We start from the raw sequence: 25,823 nt of genomic DNA, 5'->3' as shown, positions 1-25,823 counted from the left end.
GACTTAAGACAGCTAAACAAACGAGTATACATGTCTGGCTGGCCTGTACCATACATTGACCAGTGCCTAGCACAAATGCAGGGATCCAAAATATTCACTGCCATTGATTGTGCACAGGGATATTGGACCATAAAGGTACATGAAGAGGACCAATATAAGCTAGCATTCTCCTTCCAAAAGGTTCAGTATGCATTCCAGAGACTTCCATTTGGATACATAAATTCTGGACATGAATTTGCTGTATTCATGCATAAGGCTATGCCTGACGCACTGGAAAGGGGGACCTTATCTTATGTTGATGATGTTTTAATCAAAAGCACAGACTTTGAAAAACACATCGCAGAGCTTAAACACGTCCTCAGCCAACTTAAAAGGGCAGGTGTCAAATTATCCCTGCAAAAAGCTCAATGGTGCCGCACTCGTGTAAACTTCTTGGGACATGAAGTTACTTCTGACGGATTAAATCCCCAGAAGAAAAAGGTAGAAGCGATAGTGAATTCTAAAAACCCAACTAACTTAAAGGAATTGAGATCATTCCTGGGTATGACAAATTATTCTCGCAAATTCATTGATAATTATGCGGAATTAACTAAACCACTACTACTTCTTCTGAAGAAAGATGTGAAATGGCACTGGAGTGAGTCTCAAGAGACAGCCATCAGAGAGCTGAAGAGAAAACTCACTCAAGCACCTTGCTTAGTGTACCCTGAAGGTGGTAAACCTTTCTACTTAGAAACAGGGTACACAGATGTAAGCATGAGTGCTGTGTTATACCAAAAGCATGATAATTTGAACAAAGCCATTGCTTATGCGAGCAAAAATCTATCCCCAGTAGAAATAAAGTTTAACGATTGCGAAAAAGCCCTCTTATCTACTGTATGGGCTCTACAAAATTTCCGCAGCTATATACAGGGCGAGAAAATTATTGTAGAAACGGCCCACCAGCCTTTGCTATATTTGCAAAGTGAGAGAATAAGAGATGGGAATTTGTCTAATAGCCGCATAACAGCGTGGACTCTTTCCTTACAAGGCTGGCCCTTAGAAATTCGCTACAAGCAGAATAAAAAGAATCCAGTCGCGCAAGGGCTCGCTGAGCCCCACGACTGTACTGCTAGTGATCCTGGGGAAGAATTATCAGAAGATGATTTTCTGGAGGAACAATTGCTTTCCCCATATAAAATGTACAATGAGGACCATTGTCAAACATTACCTTGGGTATATGTTGATGGTTGTTCTTACCATGCCACTATTGATAATGAGCGCAGATTAGTCGCTGGCATTGGTATAACTGGGGCAAATGGATTCTCAAATATATCTGTAGGTTTCAACATTGGACCAAGATCCAGTCAAGTTGCAGAACTAACTGCTGTTTTCAAAACCATTGAAATGGCTATTGAACATGGTATTCATGAATTTGTGATCATAACTGACTCAAATTATGTGCGTGACAGTTTTGTTGAATACCTGCCAACTTGGAAAAGAAATGGCATGCAGAAAAGCAATAACAAACCAGTCAAGCATGGCAAATTGTTCTGCGAGATTGATAATCTGGTAGTATCCAATGATTTAACCATACACTGGAAAAAGACCAAGGGTCATTCCAGAGTTTTAGGTCCTGATAAGGAAGGCAATGACCTTGCGGACTCATTAGCCAAACAAGGAGCCATAACTGGAAAACTCCTTAATATTGAACACTTAATGGGTGCAATTCAGGTAGAAGCCATTACCAGAAACCAGGCAAAACAACAGAGTGAGCCTAACTTGGTACAATGGAGTCAGGATTCTCCTAGTGAGGACCTGATCACTAGTCAAAAAGAAGACCCCATTGTAGGCATCTTCTATAAACACATAGAAGATCCTGAAAGCAACCCCATCTCAAAAGATGATTGTATTGGCAAAGAAGATCTGAGAATCTTAATAAAATCTAAATCACAATTCAAATTACAGGATGGTTTGTTAATTAGAACCTCCAAAACTGGCATCCAACAGTGGGTAGTACCCACCAAGTTCAGAGGTCTAATGCTTCAACATGCCCATGATGCTCCCACATCTGGTCATCGCGGTGCCAAACTCACGTACGAAATATTGCGTGACTACGCTTTTTGGCCACACATGTTGAAAGATGTTCAAACCTACTGTCAAGGGTGTTTAATCTGTCCACAGTTCCAACCCACTGCACCAACGCATAGAGCGCCATTGCAGAAAAGGGGGATGGTAATGCCATGGTCAGATATACAAATTGATTTTATTGGTCCGGTAACAAGGTCATCAAGAGGTAACAAGTACATGTTAACAGTGACATGCCTGTTCACTAAATGGGTAGAGTGCATTAGTGCACCTAACAATAGTGCTGAAACATGTGCAGCATTGCTCATCAACCATGTATTTTCCAGATTTGGTTTGCCCCAAAGAATCGAATCAGATCGGGGGACCCACTTCACTAGCGAAGTGATGACAAAAATGTGGAAAATACTAGGGGTTAAAAGAAAGCTCCATATTGCTTATAGAGCTGCCTCAAGTGGTGGTGTAGAGCGTTACAACCAATCCATTGTTAAAATCCTCAAAAAGTTTGTGAGTGAAACAGGTAAAGACTGGGATATAAAACTACCTCTAGTCTTAATGGCATTAAGAGCAACTCCAAGTAGTGCTACCAAGATGTCACCTTTTGAGCTGATGACTGGTAGAAGAATGGTTCTACCTCAGCATCTGCTGTACCGTACATCAGACCAAAATTTGATAAACGCTGCCAATACACATCAATATGTGGAAAACCTAAGGAGACACCTGCAACATGCCTTTGCATTTGCTCAAAGGAATTTAGAAAGAGCCGCAACTGCCACTAAAACCTATTATGATCTCAAAACATCCAAAAAGGAATATGAAATAAATGATAAAGTTTATCTTTATAACTTTGGAAGAGATCAGGTTAGGGAGAAGAAATTTCTTCCCTCATGGAAAGGTCCTTTTGTCATTACTGACAAAATATCTCCAGTGGCCTATAAAATACGGATCCCCAAAAATGAAGGTTTCATAGATAAATGGGTACATATAAATCAACTGCGGGCATGTCATCCCAGGTCCCAACTACAAGTCATAGAGGGAGAATGAAGTGTCATATCCCCAAATGCACTAAAGACATACTGTAATTTAAAGATGCCTAACTGATAAACATGAAAGCTCAAAATAACAAACTTTCTTCATAAGAGACTGTCTATGAGGTATACGGTTGATCCTCATCAAATACCACTGACTTTAAGCCAATTCAAATACATGTGTCCTACATCTATTTGAAGTTGGAAGGGGGATTTATGTCAGAGTATATGAATATTATGATGAATATTACATATGTGTACATATATATATATATATATATATATGTATATTTTATACACTGTATATGTTAGATGAGAACTCAGGATTAATTAAACATGAGTTTGTTGAACACAGCTTCTAATACACGTCTATCAGGATTGACGATCAGTAGAGCCTTTTTGAAACACAAACATTTCTTTTCTAAAGGAAATAGCTCAGTGACCCTATTCATTTGACTATATATGCAGATTTTATAACCTCAGAACATTTGGTGAGGTGAGAAAAGAATGTGTTCAAGGACCCCTTTGGAATTTGACACGTGTGATACAACAGTTCTATCTCACTGAATCTCTATTTGAAGACTTACTGCAAAAACCCCTCTTGGGGGAAGGTGACACAAATAAAATCAAATACACATCTGCACTGCTGGCTAAACAGGAAATATGCTGTTTTAAAGACTCTTACAACTCCTCATGGATTGACCCCATGTGGAGCAATAAAGGCCTTGGAAAACACAGACAAATGCTAAGATGTGACTCTGGAAGTCACGTAAGCAGACAGCAAATAAACATTTTTTTTTTCTCTCTCTGTTTAAATACATGCCCCAGAATGTATTAAATATAGAAATTTGGGAAATTGTCTAATTCTATATTATTATTACATGGGTATTTGCTAAGCTTGGGAGGTAACTGTTTTAATCAGTCAAAAATGTGTAATAAATTCTGTTTTGTTTATATTTTTCAGACAGATAATCTCAAATCTACATAGAAGTGAATGTGCATGTATGTGTGTATATATATATATATATATATATGTGTGTATATATATGTATATATGTGTATATATATTTATATGTTTTGAAAACATAAAAGATCTTACTTAGCCTCTGTGTGTTTAAAAACATGAATAGGTGTTTATGGACCTGAAGAGAAGTGATTATTAACATTTATTTTCTTATTTCAGATCTACATAGACAGGATTCACTTGGAATACAGTACAATACTGAATTAAAAATAAGCTATTATTCACATATAAATGCCAGGATACCGATAAAATTGTAATGCATTTTAAGCTACTAATTAGCAGTATTAAATTACCTTAATATAATAAAATGTTAATAATATAACATATTTGGTATCAGAATAATCAGAAAAAATAACCTAATATTAACCATCTGTAATTGGGGTTATATATGATTAATGCAGAGAGTGTGATCTGATTAAATAACCATTTTATAAAAAAAAAATTAACTTGCTTAAAAATGTCAGAAATGCTGTATTGTATTGCTATGTTGTACTGTATGCTGCCACCTGGTGTTATGTTGCGAGAACTACAGCCAGAAGGTTCTTTCTGGCTGTTAAAAATGAAATTTCCAAGGGCCAATCCGATTTAGACTTCCCAGATAACCAATGGGAAGGTCAGCTCCCGTAGTGCCACCCACATGATGTCATCAATGATTATATAATGGGAGTGTTGAATGCACAAGGGAGAGTTGTCTGTAACTTGTTGAAAATTAGTGATCTGATTTTGGCTGCGATATACCTGAAAAAAAAAAAGTTCACTTCAGCAAGGAGCTTAAAACTTATCCTTGATTTGTGCAAAAACCTTCTTTCAAATGAGATGACCTAAAGACCGCTACGAATTGGTTCAAAATTGGTGAAGTATATTGTATTTTAAATTGGTAGTTATAAGCCTAGGTATTGTTCAAATCTGTGTCTGAATTGGCTAAGTAACTCATCTATACAAGTTCTGATATTGTCGGTTAATTTTGTATTAGGATAAATTGCAGTTAAATAACAGAATATATATTTTATCCTATTGTTTTATAAACACTGTTTAGAATTGTATTGCTTGGATGTTAAAGGTTTTTAGTCCCATTGTGTTAAATAAATAAGGCTGAATTGTGAAGGTATATTGTTCTGGGTTTTGTAAGAAGAATAGCATATCTTAAGAGTTGGTTCTAACGCATATAAACTTTTATTTAGTTTCCTTTTATTGCAAATATAGTTCAATATGTTCATGGATATTAACTAAATAAAAGAATTCAGGTATTTATATTAATTGTATGGTCTAGTAGATGCATGGTTAATTAGGGTTTCTATTTCTTTGTATTGTGTTTATAACCCTGCCATAAACTTATATATATTATTTGGATAGCACTGCTAAGATTTTCATAAATATACTGACAAAGCTAAACACATTTTATTAGGTTGTCAGCTAATTCATATACACAAATAAATATTAAAAAGCAAATCTCATACATTTTATACTCTGCAGCTGGTAAAAAAAAGTAATTGGAAACACATTAAGGGAAAAACAATGTTATAGTATACTGTCCCTTTAAGCTTAGCAAAAACATTACACATTCATTATTTAATTTCCTTGTTATTTCCGTCATTTCCTTCTGTACATTGTGCTTCTCTTCTCCCTCAGAGGCACTAAAATGCAGTTTTCCTGACATTGTATATGCTGTATAAAGATAATTAAATTACGTTTTTAACTTGCATAGTTAAAATCCCTGCAGGAGCCAGTACTTACAATCAGTAAAACCAATTAGTTTTCTTGGGACAAGATTTAAAGGGACATGAAACCTCAAATGTTTCTTCCACAATTCAGAAAGTGCATACATAGTAACATAGTAACATAGTAGATGAGGTTGAAAAAAGACTGAAGTCCATCAAGTTCAACCTATACAAATCTAAAATACTTACAAGCTCTAGTTAAGCTTAAATAATCCCATTAAAAGGTGACCCATTTAATACTAACAATCATATCTATGAATTTTATTTATAGACAGAAATGTATCCAAACAATATTTAAATGTATCTAGGGTATTGGCATTCACTACCTCCTTTGGTAATGAGTTCCCCCATTTTAAACAACTTTCCAATTTACGTCTATTATCAAACGTGCTTCATTTTCTTTCTATCATTTGTTGAAGGAGCAGTAATGCACTACGGGGAGCTAGCTGAACGCATCGGGTGAACCAATGACACAAGGCATATACGTGCAGCCACCAATCAGCAGCTAGCTCCTAGTAGTGTATGGCTGCTTCTGAGCCTACCTATGTATGCTTTTCAACAAAGGATAGAGAACAAAGCAAATTAGATAATAGAAGTTTAATGAAAAGTTATTTAAAATTGCATGCTCTACCCTAATCATGAAAGTTTCAGTTTTGCTGTCCCTTTAGAAACTCTATGCTACATTTTACGTGAGAATAAACAATAATATAGATACTGATGCCATATTTAATTTATAAATTCTCTTAGGTTACATTAGTGGTTCTTTAGTCATAATACACAGAATAGTATAAAAAATGCTAATGTCTGAAGGAGAATTTAAAGGAACATTCTAGTTAAAATTTAACGTTCATGATTTTCATGATTCAGATAGAGCAGACAATTTTAAGCAACTTTCTCATTTACTCTTATTATCAATTTTTCTTCGTTCTCTTGGTATCTTTATTTGAATATAAGCTTACAAGCCAGCCCATTTCTGGTTCAGCACCTGGGTAGCGCTTAATGATTGGTGGTAACCTTTAGACACCAATCAGAAAGTGCTACCAAGGTGCTGAATCAAAAATGGGCCGGCTCCTATGCTTACATTCTTGCTTTTTCAAATAAAGATACCAAGGGAACAAAGAAAAATTAATAATAAGAGTAATTTGGAAAGTTGCTTAAAATTAAATCATGAATGTTTAATTTTGACTAGACTGTTCCCTTAAGAAACAATACTTGGATAAAACACCAACATTAGAGAGGCTAATATCAAAATTTGAATGAAAAATATATTTAAATGAAACACCACTATTAGAGTGATTACATTTCGAAAACATGATAAGTTGGGGGGAAAAAAGCAAAACACTTACCGGAAAGTAAATTTTATTGAAGCTCAGTTTTTCAAACATTTCAATGAAATATGTAAGGTTTTTTTCATCAAGTAAAATATAAACAGGGACTTTTCTTTTGCTGGCTGCTTCTACAAGGTCACACAATATATCTACATCTGTGAAAAGATCCATTACCACAGCAATAACCTGTAACAAGAAGAATTGCAAGGGTTTTATTTGCTATTATTTCATTGTGTATTTAAGTGGATTTGCAATACAATAGCTGCCCCCTATAAATAAGGCCCTATGCATGTATATGTATGTCAGTATGTGTTACATATAGGGCACTGTAGGTATAACATTGTTACAAACATTGTTGCAGATGCCGCTGTCTCATAGTGTTCTAGTTATGGTTATGTTAGAAATATAGGAGGGCCATAGGCTAAAGTATTATTCAGGTCAACTAGAAATATATATTCAACAACAATCTAGCAACTAACCATAAATATACAATATATTGTCTAGGGGACAGATGATCCCAGAATAATAGTCTGAAAATCAGCACACTGTTATTACAAAATAAGCATTGTTACAAAAAACTCCCAGATGGGCTATATAAATGGATCATCTAAAAACAAAATCTAGTGTACAATGTCCCTTTAACTCAGTGATTACATAATCAGAGCAGAAGCTCAGTTATCTGTCGCTTTTTGATCACAGCAGAGATTTAAAATAACAAAACAAAAAAAAAATGCTCACATGACTTTGCAGTTTTTGGTAACAGATTTGAAAGCTATTTTGTATGCAGATATTGTTTTGTAATCCAGGTATATATTATGCACATATAAAATAAATGAGTCCCCTCTATGGAGAACAATTTAATCTACTGCAGGTACAACAAAAGATAAAAATCAAAGCTAATAACTCCAACTGTCAATATGGTGTTGCAGCGGGATAGGAAACACTTCAACTTTCTAAACATTTCCAACCTTAACATGCAAATAAACACTTAGGGGCCGAATTATCAAAATGCGAGCAGCGCATCATATCAGCCGCACATCGATAGATGCCGAGAGCATACGCTGTCGGCATTAATCATTGCACAAGCAGTTCTAGTGAAATGCTTGTGCAATGCCGCCCCCTGGACATTTGCGGCCAATCGACTGCTAGCAGGGGGTGTCAATCAGCCTGATCATATCTGATCGGGCTGATTGCTGTCCGCCGCCGCTTTAGAGATGGCGGAAGAGCATAAGGCAGCATACAGGGCTTGATAAATCATCCCCATAGCATAAACTATACCTGGATTATGCTATAGATTGTGTTATAGATTTTTTTCATGCTCTATACACATTGTAACCTGTTTTATATTAGTTTATAAAAAAAAAGTTTGTTTGCATTACTAAAGAATTACAAAATAGCTTTCACCCATTATTTTAACAACTCTTTTTGGCTTAAAGGATTTGTGACATCATTAGTAATGTGTGCCTTTGGCTGTAATACCATAATAAGTATTAACATGCATAAGAATTGCATCATGTTTCACTAATAATTCCTCTACATCATTTTCCAATGTTCAGTATATGTCTAAACTAGTCACAAATACAAAGCTATGTGGCGATTAATTTGCGTAGTAACTGTAGTTAATATAGAATATTGTTTAACAGGGAGATTTGCCATTTGACATTGTAATATGAGTTAGGGTGTGTACATGTATTCTGCATCCAGTTTGATTAAACAAATGTAAAAGGGACACTAAACCCAAATTTTTTCTTTCATGATTCAGATAGAGCGTGCAATTTTAAGCAACTTTGTACTTTACTCCTATTATCAATTTTTTTTGTTCTCTTGCTTTCTTTATTTGAAAAAGAAGGCATCTAAGCTAAGGAGCCAGCCATTTTTGGTTCAGTACACTGGACAGCACTTGTTTATTGGTGCTGTCCAATAAGCAAGGACTACCCAGGTTGTGAACCAAAAATGGGGCGGCTTCTAATAGGCCTACTTTTCAAATAAAGATAGCAAGAGAATGAAGAAAATTGATAATAGGAGTAAATTAGAAAGTTGCTTAAAATGGCATGCTCTATCTCAGTCATGAAAGAAAATATTTGGGTTCAGTGTTCCTTTAATACTGATTTCCAAATGTTTATTACCATTGAATAGATACAAACATTTGGCTGTTGGGATTAGAAATTAATTCAAACCCTAAAATTCTAAAGTAAATAAGCTAATAGTACTTAACAAAATTTTAAAATATGAAAATGTTTTTTTATGGACTTTTGAAGACAAAATAGCTAAATGTACTGTAGCTATCTTCATCAGACAGATACCAAGTTTCAAAGCAACTTTCATGATGTTTCTTGTCCATATAAAGCAGAGATAATCTGAAAAAATGAATTAAGTGACCATGTTATATTGAATTTGCAAGTTATGTTGAGCTGAAGTTTATATCAGTTATGAAAGTTATGCTGAACTTTTATTTGATTTTAGTGTATTTAGAGCTTTATTTACTGGCCTAGACAGGAAAGACAAACAAACAGACTAACTGAACTACGATTAAGAATCAGCATATTTGGTACAGGTGGACCCTAAAATAATTTGTAGACACTAGAGAGAGTCGAGGGCTAAGAAAATCTTATTTTAGAAAATAGCACAAAGTAATCTCTATTGACAATGCTTTGGATACAAAGCTCATTTGTTAATACATGTCACACGTGTCTTTAATGGACCAGGCTTAGATTCAAGAAAAACTTTTTGTAAAACTCTATGGGAAGAAAATTGTAGCAAATTTAAAATTGTGGAATTCATAAAGATTTACAACAGCCTCTTGTCACAGTGCTCCATTATAATCAACAAAGCCACATTTTTCTCACAACTGCTAATTTTCTTGATGCGTAGAACAAGTTTCACTGTGAAGGATACCAGCACCATAAAGACGCTTTCAAAACATTTAAAAAAAGAACAAAATAATTCTCTGTAAATCAGTCTACTTTGTAAAAACATGTACAAGACAAGGTTTCATATAACGAGACACGACTGCGAGACGAGATCATTCACAAATAAAATTGTGTCTTTTTTATCTGTCCTATGCAGACTCCAGCGTTAGGTAAAATATTTGGGCCATGCCTAAATAATGCCCTGGCAGCTCAGAATACCCATAATCTACCCTTCGATCTTGTCTGCGAGATTGCAAAAACACATATTGCTTTATCCAGTGAGACTACTTTACCATAACAAAGCATACATGCACATATTTAACAAATACATGCATTTACAGAAACAGGTTTTAATTAACGGTTTTCAACATTGCTAGGGATTCTGGTTTGATGTGCAAGATGTCATATCTTGGGACCCTCATGCAATTATACATGTTAACTGTAAGAAAGCCCACTGACAAGAGGCTGGAAAAGATAGGTGAAGCGAATTTCAATAAATTTAGAACATAATCTTGTCTAAACAATGAGACCTTAGTGTAATAAGCGTCCATTAAACTAGCCTCAAGAGTTTGCTTCTCAATGTGCTGTTATAAAATAGAAATACTGTGAAAGAATTGTTAAAGGAACAGTCTACACCAGAAATGTTATTGTTAAAAAAGATAGAGAATCCCTTTATTATCCATTCCCCAGTTTTGCATAACCAGCACAGTTATATTAATACACTTTTTACCTCTGTGATTACCTTTTATCTAAGACTCTGCAGACTGCCCCTTTATTTCAGTTTTTTGACAGACTTGCATTTTAGCCATTCAGTACTGACTCCTAGGTAACTCCACAGGCATGAGTATAATGTTATCTATATAGCACACATGGACCAACGCCCTCTAGTTGTGAAAAACTGTCAAAATGCATTCAGATAAGAGGTGACCTTCAAGGGCTACGAAATTAGCTTATGAGCCTACCTAGGTGTAGCTTTTAACTAAGAATACCAAGAGAACCAAAGCAAAATTGATGATAAAAGTAAATTGGAAAGTTGTTTAAAATTAAATGCCCTATCTGAATCATGAAAGTTCAGTTTATTTTTGACTAGACTGTCCCTTTAAGTGTCTGAATAGTACAGGGGTAATGTATGTTGCTTCTGAACACCAGTTTATGCCACCTCAATTTAATTTGTATTTTTAATAGTAATATAAGAAAACTCAGACTGATATGTCCTGAATATATAAGAACCTGTTGCAAGCTTTTTTAGACACTAAGGATTATTTGTCAGGCAGTGTGATTTACAAATGAACCCTTGGGTAAATGTATATACAGTATACAGAATAAGAGCTATAAAAATATGCAAAACAAGAGCATATTTTATGTTACAGTGACAAGGTCAAAGCAGTGGGAATGATTTGACAGGAATATGTGAAGAGACGATTTCCTCCAGAACATGAATCCTTAGATATGCATAATGAAGTAACAAACAAACCAGGTGCTGTATAATGTAAGTTTAGCATATGTGTAATGAGGCTGTCTGTCTCCTCTAGGTGGTAATGCACGTCTAGTACATAATTAAAGGGACACTCAAGTGAAAATTAAAGGGACAGAAAACCCCAAAAATGTATGATTTGGATAGAACATACAATTTTAAACAACTTTTCAATGTAATTCTATTATCAAATTAGCTTCATTCTCTTGTTATCCATTGCTTGGTATACTTAGTTGAAAGCTAAACCTAGGAGGCTCATATGCCAATTTCTAAGCCCTTCAAGGCCGACTATTATCTGACAGTTTTTTTACAGCTAGACAGTGCTAGTACTTGTGTGATAACATTGAGCTTACTCCCATGGAGTTACTTATGAGTCAGCACTGATTCGCTAAAATGCAAGTCTGTCAAAAGAACTTAGATAAGGGGGCAGTCTGCAGAGGCTTTGATGCAAGGTAATCACAGAGGTAAAATGTATATTAATATAACTGTTGGTTATGCAAAACTGGGGAATTGGTAATAAAGGGATTATCTATCTTTAGAAACATCAAAAATTCTGGTGTAGACTGTCCGTCAGCGAAGTGCATTTATGATTTTATGTACACATGAAACATGCAAAAAAACTCAACTGGGAACTATAGAATCTTGCCCTATGGGATGGTACCCACACGGGGGCAGCGTCTTTTAGCTCACATGTCTTTTACAAAGAAGGACATTCCGACAGCATATCAGTCCATTGCCATCCTTATTCAAAGAGCAACTGCCTGACATATTGGGAGTGGGCTTTAATCATCCATGGGGCAAGCTACTATAACTATGTCTATTCCCAATTGAGCATCTCTCCTTTCTTGTGTGTGTGTATATATATATATATATATATATATATAAAATTATTTTTTGCAGTTGACCTTCAGGGATTCTTGGTGTTATGAGGCCCATCTTTTGCCTAATTTGCTTCAGAGGGATATAGTTTCACCTCCTCTGAAGAGTCACATACAGGCCGAAACATATTGTCTGGGATTAGCTGTACAATTTCCTCATTTAGTGAAGAACTTTGGGGCTGGATTGTCTTTTTAGAATCTTTTGTATAAGACACATGAGCTACAAGAGGCTACACCCAGGGTGGGTACAATCCCAGAGGGCAAACTACCATAGTTATATCCATTGTTATTCCAGTTATTGATTCTGCTATGATTGACAGACTGACAGAATGTCACAAGTTGTGACAAAGCCATAATCTTTTCTGCACACATTCACAGAGCTATAGAAAAAGCCTACTGTTTTAACAGTTGATAGGCTTCCCAGATGGTTTCCTCATTGAAAGCAATAAGAAATTAGATGTCGAGTTTTATGTATATTCAGTGAGATATGTTTGTAATAACTTGTGACCAACTATATTTCAGAGTTTATATTCACTTTTAAAGGGGCAATTCACCCAAAAATAGTCTCCTCTTTAAATTATTCCCAATGATCCATTTTACCTGCTGGAGTGTATTAAATTGTTTACAAGTAGCTCCTTTACCCTTATTTCGCATTTAAAATAGCTGATTTAGCCTGTGGTATACCAACCTATACTGAAAGTTTCTATACTGGAGTCTGGGTTATTGACAAGCCTATATAAACACAGCCAGCAGAAGAAATTACACTTCTACTGGGGTTCAGGATTGTTAAGTAATAAAATGATAATTTTCCAAAGTTATTTCTAAGTATTGAGCGTTGGTTTACAGACAAATATAAGATAAGGAAGCAAGTGTGTGTACATAAAAGTAATAACATAATGATTTATATTAGCTGAAAGCTAACCCATTTCAATAGGCTGTGGTTTAAAAGTACAAAACCAGCTACTTCAAATACACAAATAAACCTGAAAATGCAATTTCTCATACATTTTAAACTCTGCAGCTGGTATAACAAGTCATTGAAAATACATTAATGGGAAAACAATTTTACAGTCTCCTGTCCCTTTAAGGCACTGGTTTTCAAACCTGTCCTCAGACCTCCCTAAAAGGTCACATTTTGAGGATATCTGAACTAGAGCACAGGTTAAATTATCAGCTGATTAGTAAAGAAAGTTATTTACCTGCTCTCATCCAAGGTAATCCTGAAAACCTGGCCTGTTGGGGAGGCTCGAGGACAGGTTTGAAAACCTGTGCTTTAAGGTGATATTTACCACAGTAAATTAAAATTGATGGTCATAAGGCAAGAGTCCTGTTAAGGAGCCTTTTTTTTTTTTTTTTTTTTGAAAGAATTGAAGTTATACCCCACCTCCCTCTCGTCATGGGTGCCACCATTTTGAAATCTATCTTTCACTGCACTCCAGGGCTGACGTGTTTGCACATGTGCAACAGCTTTCTTTCAAATACTTGCAGTGCCCATGAAATGTATTTAGGGCTAGATTACAAGTGGAGCGTTAATGAATTGTGTGCCCGTAAACGGGCAAATTTGCACGTTTATGGGGTGCACAATACATAACCAGCATATGGAAGCGCGCTCGAGTCTCGTGAGCACAAAGCTTCAATGCTATGTGAATGCGAGTTCGCTTTCACATTGCACTCAACTTGTAATACCAGCACACATTTGCGTTTGCTGGTATTACTGAGTGAAGCCCAAATATCGTGCTCGCATAAGTGATATTTTGTGTTCTACTCGTAATCTGGCCCTTAGTGTTTAAAGTGAAGGTAAAGTTAACCCAGCTCAATAACTTCATCGTATAGATTTTTTAAAATAAGGCATACTTTAATACATCCATTTTTTTTTAAATATTCATATTTAGTGATGTTTTTTACTTTTTAAACAGCCTACGATAACCTACATTCCTCCGCCCTCCATTTTGTCTAAATGATTGACAGATGAGTCATATTCAATGCTCCAATGGTCGCTTCCCTCCCCGCCCCCCGGGGTGTTCAGCCCATTCTCTGAAATGTCACACGATTGTTAAGCGCATGTGTTAAACCCGGAATAGCACTGTTTATTCTACATGCTCGTTCATGAGACGCGCATGCTCTATAGGCACCATAGTTGAAACTTAGTTACAAAATATGATTGCACATCAATCGCAGTACAAGTAAGTAGCAAAGCTGGATTAAATAGCGTATCTCTAATATTGAATGTCAAATATGTATACATGTTTAAACAATTGATCAGCCATTGTGGAGTTTGACGCATGTGCAGTTTAAATCACGATCGTGAATGCGCTTTAGAGGGATGTAGAGAGCGGGTGGGACCGCTGTACATGTCACACCAGAGTTGTTAATCGGCTCGTGTGCCTCGTTAGTGCAGGTGATGCCGTTAATTTTCCTCCTTGGCTCCGTCTGAGTGACGTTTTCGCTGTGTTCACCGTGTGACTTCCTGGTCAGAGGTCACCGGTTGGAGTGTGATAGGTGGCAATAGCGCTATTAGGAGTGTAGTAGAATGGGTTTAAAGAATATCACTAGTAGTGGATGATAGATCACTTTGTTGGTAAATGCAGATATCCAGTAAAATGTTTTGTTTTTTTCGCCCACTTGTGGGCTTTCTAAGTCTTGATAAAGCCCACAAGTGGGCAAAATGCGTTGACCAGGACCCAGTTTTGCTTTGATATATTTTTCTTAAGTACACCTATCCTGAAGAGTTCCGAATTTGAACAGATGGAGGTGTATATGGACAAAAAACTTTTTACTGGATATCTGCATTTACCAACGAAGTGATCTATCATCCACTACTAGTGGTATTCTTCAAATCCATTCTACTACACTTCCAATAGCGCTATTGTCACCTATCACACTCCAACCGGTGACCTCTGACCAGGACGTCACACGGCGAACACAGCAAAAACATCACTGAGGCAGAGCCAAGGAGGAAAATTAACAGCATCACCTGCAATAATGAGGCACACGAGCCGATTAACAACTCTGCTGAGGAGGACTGCATTATCCGCCCGGAGTGGTGCAAAGAGCTCTGCCAAGGAGGACATCAAACGACTAACCCAGCCAAGAAACGGTATCACTTACAAACCGCTTTACACTCATCAGAAGGTATTCACCCTAACCTGTTTTCCATTTAAACTACCCTTGGATAAACAGAATGACCCGCTAGGAGGATTCCCATTGAAACAATCTCCAACCTATAAGGAACTTATAATTACTATACCCAAAAACGAGATACCAGTCTATATCTGAACTTTTTAGCTTTGTATCCTACCCTATATGTGGACATTTATACGACTATTTTTCACTTGATTTTATGTTGATACTATTTTAGGTTATTTTTATGGGGAGACGTCCCCCTTCTTATATATTTCTTAATATATAATTAAATATAAAAATGTTCACTCTAATTATATCCTCTACTTATTTTAGCCATAGTTTATCTTTGCTAATAAGCAACGCTTAAATTATATCAATAGTGCTGCCTTTTAAAAATTCTATTTTGACCCTAGCTTAGGAGCGCTGTCACTTTATTTTTGTTTTGTTTAACTACTTTACCACTTTTATCTTGGAGGGTATATTATAGTGACAGCTGGGTCCCCCGGTCTACCCTTTATTTTTTCCGTCATATTCTACAGTACAAACTGACCTTATTGGATGTTTTGAACAAGAGAAAAGTGTCAGCACGATGAGTAAACTAAATGCAAACTAGACAGAAAGAAGTTCTAACAGACATGAAATCCCCATGAGATTTTTACTCTCCAGCTCATTTTTTATAACTATCCCCTATTGGTCTCAGCAGATCTGACAAGATCAGTCTTTTTAACCTGTAGCTTAGGGCAGGGGTTGACTAATCTGTTTCAAATATAGGAGCCAGTAAGAATGTTTAGGAGCCAGACAGTTCTATGTGTAAAGTTAGGAGCCAAGGGAAAAATTCTAGGAGCCAGTGGCTATTTTTAGTGATCACAATAGTTTTAGCACCCAAAATAGTTATTTTGAAGAACAAAAATAAAACAAGAGGCAATCCTTATGTTACACAATTCTGCACATAGTTCATAAGGTTTACTGTCTCTTAAAATGACATGCTCTACCTGAATCATGAAAGTCTAAAACCAAATGTACATGATTAATAACAAACAAAATGGCGATTTGAGTGGGTTTAGCGATTACATCACAGGTTGAAAGGTCTGTAGCCTGACTTATCCTTTTTAATAATATGTGTGATACTAATAGATGACAAGTGTGCAATTAACCCATTGTGCCCCAAATCCATAGAGATGTGTATGGTGTCTATGTCTTTTAAAAAGCGATATGGAACCCAAACATGTTCTTTTATGATACAGACAGAACATACAATTGTAAACAACGTACCAAGTTACTTCTATTATCAACTTTGCTTCATTCTCTTGGTAGCCTTTATTTAAGAAGCAGCAATGCAGTACTGGGAGCTAGCTGAACACACCGGTAAGCCAACTATAATATGTACACAGGGAGTGCAGAATTATTAGGCAAATGAGTATTTTGACCACATCATCCTCTTTATGCATGTTGTCTTACTCCAAGCTGTATAGGCTCGAAAGCCTACTACCAATTAAGCATATTAGGTGATGTGCATCTCTGTAATGAGAAGGGGTGTGGTCTAATGACATCAACACCCTATATCAGGTGTGCATAATTATTAGGCAACTTCCTTTCCTTTGGCAAAATGGGTCAAAAGAAGGACTTGACAGGCTCAGAAAAGTCAAAAATAGTGAGATATCTTGCAGAGGGATGCAGCACTCTTAAAATTGCAAAGCTTCTGAAGCGTGATCATCGAACAGTCAAGCGTTTCATTCAAAATAGTCAACAGGGTCGCAAGAAGCGTGTGGAAAAACCAAGGCGCAAAATAACTGCCCATGAACTGAGAAAAGTCAAGCGTGCAGCTGCCAAGATGACACTTGCCACCAGTTTGGCCATATTTCAGAGCTGCAACATCACTGGAGTGCCCAAAAGCACAAGGTGTGCAATACTCAGAGACATGGCCAAGGTAAGAAAGGCTGAAAGACGACCACCACTGAACAAGACACACAAGCTGAAACGTCAAGACTGGGCCAAGAAATATCTCAAGACTGATTTTTCTAAGGTTTTATGGACTGATGAAATGAGAGTGAGTCTTGATGGGCCAGATGGATGGGCCGTGGCTGGATTGGTAAAGGGCAGAGAGCTCCAGTCCGACTCAGACGCCAGCAAGGTGGAGGTGGAGTACTGGTTTGGGCTGGTATCATCAAAGATGAGCTTGTGGGGCCTTTTCGGGTTGAGGATGGAGTCAAGCTCAACTCCCAGTCCTACTGCCAGTTTCTGGAAGACACCTTCTTCAAGCAGTGGTACAGGAAGAAGTCTGCATCCTTCAAGAAAAACATGATTTTCATGCAGGACAATGCTCCATCACACGCGTCCAAGTACTCCACAGCGTGGCTGGCAAGAAAGGGTATAAAAGAAGAAAATCTAATGACATGGCCTCCTTGTTCACCTGATCTGAACCCCATTGAGAACCTGTGGTCCATCATCAAATGTGAGATTTACAAGGAGGGAAAACAGTACACCTCTCTGAACAGTGTCTGGGAGGCTGTGGTTGCTGCTGCACGCAATGTTGATGGTGAACAGATCAAAACACTGACAGAATCCATGGATGGCAGGCTTTTGAGTGTCCTTGCAAAGAAAGGTGGCTATATTGGTCACTGATTTGTTTTTGTTTTGTTTTTGAATGTCAGAAATGTATATTTGTGAATGTTGAGATGTTATATTGGTTTCACTGGTAAAAATAAATAATTGAAATGGGTATATATTTATTTTTTGTTAAGTTGCCTAATAATTATGCACAGTAATAGTCACCTGCACACACAGATATCCCCCTAAAATAGCTATAACTAAAAACAAACTATTCCAAAACTATTCAGCTTTGATATTAATTAGTTTTTTGGGTTCATTGAGAACATGGTTGTTGTTCAATAATAAAATTAATCCTCAAAAATACAACTTGCCTAATAATTCTGCACTCCCTGTATATGTGCAGCAACCAATAAGCAGCTAGCTCTCAGCTTCTTAGCTTACATAGCTGTGCTTTTCAACAAAGAATGCCAAGAGAAGAAAGAAAATTAGATACGAGAAGTTAATTGGAAAGTTGTTTAAAATGGTATGCTCTGGGAGTCTATCAGACTAATGAAAGAACATGTTTTAAATTTCATGTCCCTTTACAGGGATTTGACCAGGAGCATTATTGGTGCAATGAGCATGTGTGTTTGTTGGGTTAACTTTGATTGTGCAGGTAGTGTTTGTATCTTTTGGTGAAGTCACTTCCTAATGTTTTCAAATACACTGGAGTATTTTCAGGGGTTTTTCCCAAATACCGAAGAAAATGTTTATTTTTTGGGGGTACTAGGTAATAAGTCATTGTCTTGGGTTTATCAAAACCTTTTAGCTGTATAATTTAAAATGTGAAAAAGACCCTGTATTGGATTACACAGCTGCCAACAGGGAAAGACACAGACTCAACCCCCATGTTCAATTTATAAAACTCTCTCCTGTCTTAACCCATAAATCCCCACCAGGTATCACCTGCCTGACAAACGTCACCATACCCCTGGCCTGCACTCACCTCTGCCATGAGCTTGTTGCTTCCCAGCAGGTGATATTTGTGGGTCAGCCTAGGTATGTAGGACAGCAGCTTGGAGAAGAGCTTGCTGCCCATATGACCGGTAGAAGGGTGACCTGGGACTCCTACGGGAACACAGGGGCAATGGGGTTTGGATCAGTCATCTTACTTGTTCCACTGCTGACATCTCCTTAGACCTCGCTGTTCCCATGACTGCCCTAACATATTTATGCAACATTTTGTGCATAGAGCGGGGGCTGACATTGCAGTATTGCCACTGGGTCAAGGCCTCCTCTCTATAGTACCATCCAAGAGCTGCATCCTCCATAAACAACGCTTGTGAAACTGCAGTGGTTTGCTCGCTTCACAAGCTTTGTTTACCATGAATAGTTACCGTCAGATCTGTGAGCAGAGATCCACATACCCCCTCTGCCCAAGTGGCATTCTGGGGCCTGTAGTTATGTCGTGCATGGCCTGTAAAGGATTCAGTCACACTGGACTAAATTTATGTACAGCTGGTAACAGAAGGTGGAACTAGGCATCAGAGGTAAAGTACACCAAGGGGGCTGACATTTTATAGCACTGTGTATATACAACATATTCTCTAAGAAATATTGCCAGTAATATGATGGTGGGATTCTCTAAAGGCAGTTTTTACCTTGTGAATAGTACAGGCTCCATTTATCAAGCTGTTCTCCTCCCTTTGACTGAAGGTTCGAACAAGAGAACCTGCAGTCAGGATTTATCATACAGCATTCATCAGACCGCTGCTTCCCAACCCTGTTCTCCACCTCTTAGGTGGAGAAATTCAATCTCTTCGGTCTTGTTCGACCGAGGAGAATGACAGCTCTTGTCCAGCACACATGCACAAAGGAGCGTTCGTGTGCAATGTTTAAATCCGGCAGCTGATTGCTGCCCGCCAGAGGAGAGCTTGTGCAGATAGGGGTGAATATGTACGCCGTTGTCCGCCATGGATTGATAAATCGAGCTCTATATGCTGCAAAGGGGTGTTCCTTGCAAGGAAATGCATAAATTACAATAGGGCTCACAAAAAAAAAATCATAATTTGAAAATAGTATGAAATGAATAAATGAGATTTTGAAATAAAAAGACGCTGTAAAAATTGTATTATTAAATTGAATTCAAAATTGTAATAAAGTTGTTCTTCAAAAATTGTATTTTATGTAAAAATTAAACACAATATTTAATGTACACAGTAGAAATCATAATAAACTACACTGCACGTTTAAAAAACCCCCATTATTATACAAAATACAAAGTGTATTGTTTTTCTTATTGTAAAATTAATTTTCCTGCCTCTACTAGTGGCTTAATAGTGGTGTTCCATGGCATTAGCTGACACTTCCCCTCCGGGTCTGGCATATTCTCTAAATATTTCCCCCTGCAGATCTCGCTCTTTTATCTCACAAGCTGAAAGGTGGGCAGAGAACATGTAAAAATACTCAAAACACTTATTACCCTAATGAAAAAAGACACATGCATTCACAGAGGAAATTGTACGATATGCTGAAAACAGAGTGATCTGGTTTGTATGTAACTTGCCCCTGCTAACTTTACATTCACCAGTGAAGTTTCCATTCCTAGTGAACTCCATTACTTTCTTTCAGATGCATCTTATAACTCGCAGGGACAGCCCCTCCTTTTACAGAATTCCCTGAGGGCAGCCCCTGTGTGTGTCAGCATGGCTTTTACATTTGATCCGACAAATGTTAGATAATGAATTTAATATGCATTATTCTGACTCTTATCACAGGTACAGAGGGAGAGATCTTTAGATTCAGGGGACTAATGTTAGATAATGAATTGAATATGCATTATTCTGACTCTTATCACAGGTACAGAGGGAGAGATCTTTAGATTTAGGGGACTAATGTTAGATAATGAATTGAATATGCATTATTCTGACTCTTATCACAGGTACAGAGGGAGAGATCTTTAGATTTAGGGGACTAATGTTAGATAATGAATTGAATATGCATTATTCTGACTCTTATCACAGGTACAGAGGGAGAGATCTTTAGATTCAGGGGACTAATGTTAGATAATGAATTGAATATGCATTATTCTGACTCTTATCACAGGTACAGAGGGAGAGATCTTCTTTAGATTCAGGGGACTAATGTTAGATAATGAATTGAATATGAATTATTCTGACTCTTATCACAGGTACAGAGGGAGAGATCTTTAGATTCAGGGGACTAATGTTAGATAATAAATTGAATATGCATTATTCTGACTCTTATCACAGGTACAGAGGGAGAGATCTTTAGATTCAGGGCACTAATGTTAGATAATGAATTGAATATGCATTATTCTGACTCTTATCACAGGTACAGAGGGAGAGATCTTTAGATTCAGGGGACTAATGTTAGATAATGAATTGAATATGCATTATTCTGACTCTTATCACAGGTACAGAGGGAGAGATCTTTAGATTAAGGGGACTAATGTTAGATAATGAATTGAATATGAATTATTCTGACTCTTATCACAGGTACAGAGGGAGAGATCTTCTTTAGATTCAGGGGACTAATGTTAGATAATGAATTGAATATGCATTATTCTGACTCTTATCACAGGTACAGAGGGAGAGATCTTCTTTAGATTCAGGGGACTAATGTTAGATAATGAATTGAATATGCATTATTCTGACTCTTATCACAGGTACAGAGGGAGAGATCTTATTTAGATTCAGGGGACTAATGTTAGATAAGGAATTGAATATGCATTATTCTTACTCTTTTGTCACAGGTACAGATGGAGAGATCCTCTTTACATTCAGGGGACTACTGGATGTCATTATTACATACAATATCAGCATAAATGGAATACAATCAGGTTATGGATTGATTTTCTGTAGACATTGATACTCTTAATACTTTCTATCAAGATGAATCAAAACTGCTAAGAAGTAACATCTGATATTACAAAGTTACATTTGTTGCTCAAACTGTACAGATAATATACACTGTGAGTACTGGGGTGACTATACAATCTCATAAACATCCATCATCTATCTATCTGTCTATCAAAAATGTGACTGACAAGTCCAAAACAATAAACCACCACCCAGGAATACTAATAGCATAAAAAACGTTAAAACAACACATTAAAATGCATTGAATATGTGTGTATCATACTATTATTAATACTGAGATTTTCATATCAGATAGGCTTTTGGCTCTATCATATCTATCTATCTATCTATCTATCTATCTATCTATCTATCTATCTATCTATCTATCTATCTATCTATCTGTGTGTCTGTCTATCCATCTGTCACTGAAATGAGCCATGCTGTCTGGTTAAATATATAAATAACTGGTACTTACCATTCTTGCCTTGTTTATAAGGGATCTAATCAGATCCTTGATCTCATTAGATCGATGTCTTTGAAAAATAATCTGCACTTCTGTTTTCCCAGTCTTTGTGGCTAGCGGAATTTCAGGCCACCCAAGCTCCAGTTCTGGTATATCAATATCTGACATTAGTGGAAAATATGTCCCTGATGTGATTTCAGAAAGGCAGCGATCACTAGATGGTGAGTGGGGGCCAAAGCTGTCATCATTGTCTCTGTTCACATCTGCACTATTACATATAAAGCCAATATCTAAACTTGATAAAAACTGCAGTTCCTTTTCTTCGTCTAGCACTTCAATATACCCTTTCTCCCCCTTCTCCAGTAAAGCATCCAGAGCAAGACGTGAAGTTTCATTATAATTCAGAAGCAGGGGTGAGCTTTGTCTCCAGGGATTTTTAAGTCCCTCTACTCGGTTTTTAAGTTGGCCAGATGTTCTTGCCGTTCTCCTTGTCTCTGGATTTAGCATTGCTGTAGATTAATTAACAAAAATAGTCACAGCTGGTAAAAAAAAATAATAATCAGCTGGTTCCTTATAAACGTGTGCTCCTTGCTGTGTGCTATACAGTCTTGTCAGACATTCTCAATAACAAAACTGAATATAGCAGCCTTAAATAACTCTCTAGTTGTCTGACAATGGCAAAGAAATTCCCAGTTACATCCACATGATCTCTCCAGTTTCTGTTGTATTTCCTCATAGCTGTACTAGAGGTTTAGCCCCACCCCCTGCTGCATTACCTGTTTGTTAACTTAGTCTCTACCCATAAAGGGTCAGTAGATAACATGACAACTTGTAGCTGCTGAAAAAGAAGACTCTAACAATAAAATGTAGGTGTGTTGAAGATATAAAGTGAATAGCAGTCTATTTCAATAACATTAAGTTTGTCCCAGTTTTATATTTCTCTGAAAATCTCAGTTGAATTTAGTAATAATTTAAGGAGAAAATCAGCGTGTGATTCTACTTATATAATCATTATTTTTATTATTTTTCTCATGATATTTATAAATCCACAAGCAAACAGGAAACAATAAATTACAATAAAACAATTAAAAACCAAATATACAATTAGTTGAAGTCCTATACACTGATTTTATTCATAAAATTCATAAATTCATTCTTTATTTAGTATCATTTGAGGTAACTGAATTTGTGTCTAAAGGATTGAATGTGAAGATAAATTCTTGTTAGCTATATATTAATCTAAATATAACACTATATAGTTAAAGGGACAGTATACACTGATTTTCATATAACTGCATGTAATAGACACTACTATAAAGAACAAGATGCACAGATTCTGATATAAAAATCCATGGTAAAACGGTTTAAAAACTTACTTAGAAGCTGTCAGTTTAGCTCTGTTGAAAAGGTAGCTGGAAAGCCCACTGCAAGTGGGAAATTAGACACTCCCCCTCTCCCCTTCTTTTGCATATGAAAAGACCCTTTACACAAACAGGAGCAAACTGGAGTAGGTAGCTGATGGTACTCACATCAAACTTTGGGGCTTGGTTAGGAGTCTGAAAATCACAGCAATATTATTTAAAAATAAGCAAAACTATACATTAAAAAATAAATAAAAATGGGCTGTATAAATAGATCACCTACAAAACATTTATGCAAAGAAAACATGAGTGTATAATGTCCCTTTAACTGGATATGAAAGTCAAAATTAAACTTTCATGATTCATGCAGTACAGTTTTGAAAATTGTTCAATTTTATTTCTATTTTCAAAATTACTTTTTTCTCTTGAGCACTATATATGCTCCATTGAGTACTCTCTCTCTCTCTCTCTCTCTCTCTCTCTCTCTCTCTCTCTCTCTATATATATATATATATATATATATATATATATATATATATATATATATATATATATGTAGTGTAGCGTAGCGTAGCATAACTTCCTCAAACTGAAATATGCAAGATGTACTTAAAAACACTTAGATACATTTATTATTGTTTATGTACATCAGTGAGCAGATCGTCAGCGCAGTTGCATGACCCCACCAATCACTGGCCCTCAGGACCGATTTTAAAGTAAGGCAGAGTCGGCAGGGGTGCCTGTCTCTTATAAATACCGGTCAGCTGGCGTACTTAAAGGGACACTGAACCCAAATTTTTTCTTTTGTGATTCAGATAGAGCATGCAATTTTAAGCAACTTTCTAATTTACTCCTATTATTAATTTTTCTTCGTTCTCTTGCTATCATTATTTAAAAAAGAAGGCATCTAAGCTTTTTTTTGGTTTCAGTACTCTAGACAGCACTTTTTTATTGGTGGATGAATTTATCCACCAATCAGCAAGGACAACCCAGGTTGTTCACCAAAAATGGGCCGGCATCTAAACTTACATTCTTGCATTTCAAATAAAGATACCAAGAGAATGAAGAAAATTTGATAATAGGAGTAAATTAGAAAGTTGCTTAAAATTTCATGCTAAATCTGAATCACGAAAGAAAAATTTTGGGTACAGTGTCCCTTTAACTAAGATTGCCACCAGCAGCATATATGTGACGCTCATCTTTGTTAATGTAGCAGCGAGTATTGCACATGCACGGCAACCCTGTGCATGAGCAATGCTGTTATTTCACTGCTGGCGCCTATCTTAGTTAAAGTTGCTGGCACAGTGGTGAGCGGGGAGCATGGGGATGCTTCACATTTTGGTGCCTACAGGCATCTGAGCTTTAAATCCGGCCCTGACTAGCTGTGTTCCAGTCAGGAGCCCCAGTGCTTCCAGCTCCCCAGTGATACTTTACCTATGCATTTAACCATGTTGTAGAGTTAAACACAGTTCCATTGCAAGTTGTGCAAAAATTAGATACTCTAACCTATTAGAGCATGCAATTTTTGCAGTAGAATGTGCCTTTAAAGCCATTTTTCTTTCTTGCATCTAAGGGGGCTCTCTAAAATGTACTGCAATGTTTTTATGATCATGAGGAGTGTCCCTGTCCACCAATTAAGAAGATTGAGTTCTGCTTATCAGCCGGTGAGTGATCAGTGCATGTACATGATTGCACAACTTGTACAATTTGGAGACTACTGGGGAGCATACACTGGTATTTGCCTACAGAGAAAGCATTTGGTGTGTTGATCCTTATAGGAAAAAATGTGGTGGTGGGGGGGGAAGCTTTTGCAGGTAGGTGGCCAGAGGGGAATGATTTTAATTAACTTTAGAGGTATAAACCAAAAATAAATCAGAGCAGGGGGTGCATCTAACATGACAGCACAGTAAGTGACGTGATTAGAATTAGTTTAACTTCACTGTCCCTTTAAGGCACAGTTGTACAGAGTTATATTCCCTATGCTATTATAATTAAAAAGACGTAATCATTATGGGCAAAATATAATAAAACACCCCAGACTGG

General features: G+C 36.7%; 1 protein-coding gene across 1 annotated transcript in view; it reads right to left on the bottom strand.

Annotated features, from left to right (window-relative positions):
- The window catches only part of FAM83C (family with sequence similarity 83 member C), a 49,463-nt gene extending 26,310 nt beyond the window's left edge, over nt 1–23,153 (bottom strand). Inside the window, exons 1-2 of the mRNA XM_053720529.1 lie at nt 22,432–23,153; nt 7,181–7,348 (exon numbers count right to left, since the gene is read on the bottom strand). Of these exons, the coding sequence (XP_053576504.1) occupies nt 7,181–7,348; nt 22,432–22,926 (663 nt within the window). The 5' untranslated portion in view covers nt 22,927–23,153. The remainder of the gene's footprint in view (nt 1–7,180; nt 7,349–22,431) is intronic.
- Between the last annotated feature and the right edge of the window lie 2,670 nt (nt 23,154–25,823).

Source organism: Bombina bombina, chromosome 1 (genome assembly GCF_027579735.1).
Source record: "Bombina bombina isolate aBomBom1 chromosome 1, aBomBom1.pri, whole genome shotgun sequence".
NCBI classification, from domain to species: Eukaryota; Metazoa; Chordata; class Amphibia; order Anura; family Bombinatoridae; genus Bombina; species Bombina bombina.
The sequence above is the reverse complement of the archived record's forward strand: the minus strand, read 5'-3'. Positions and strand labels throughout refer to the sequence as shown.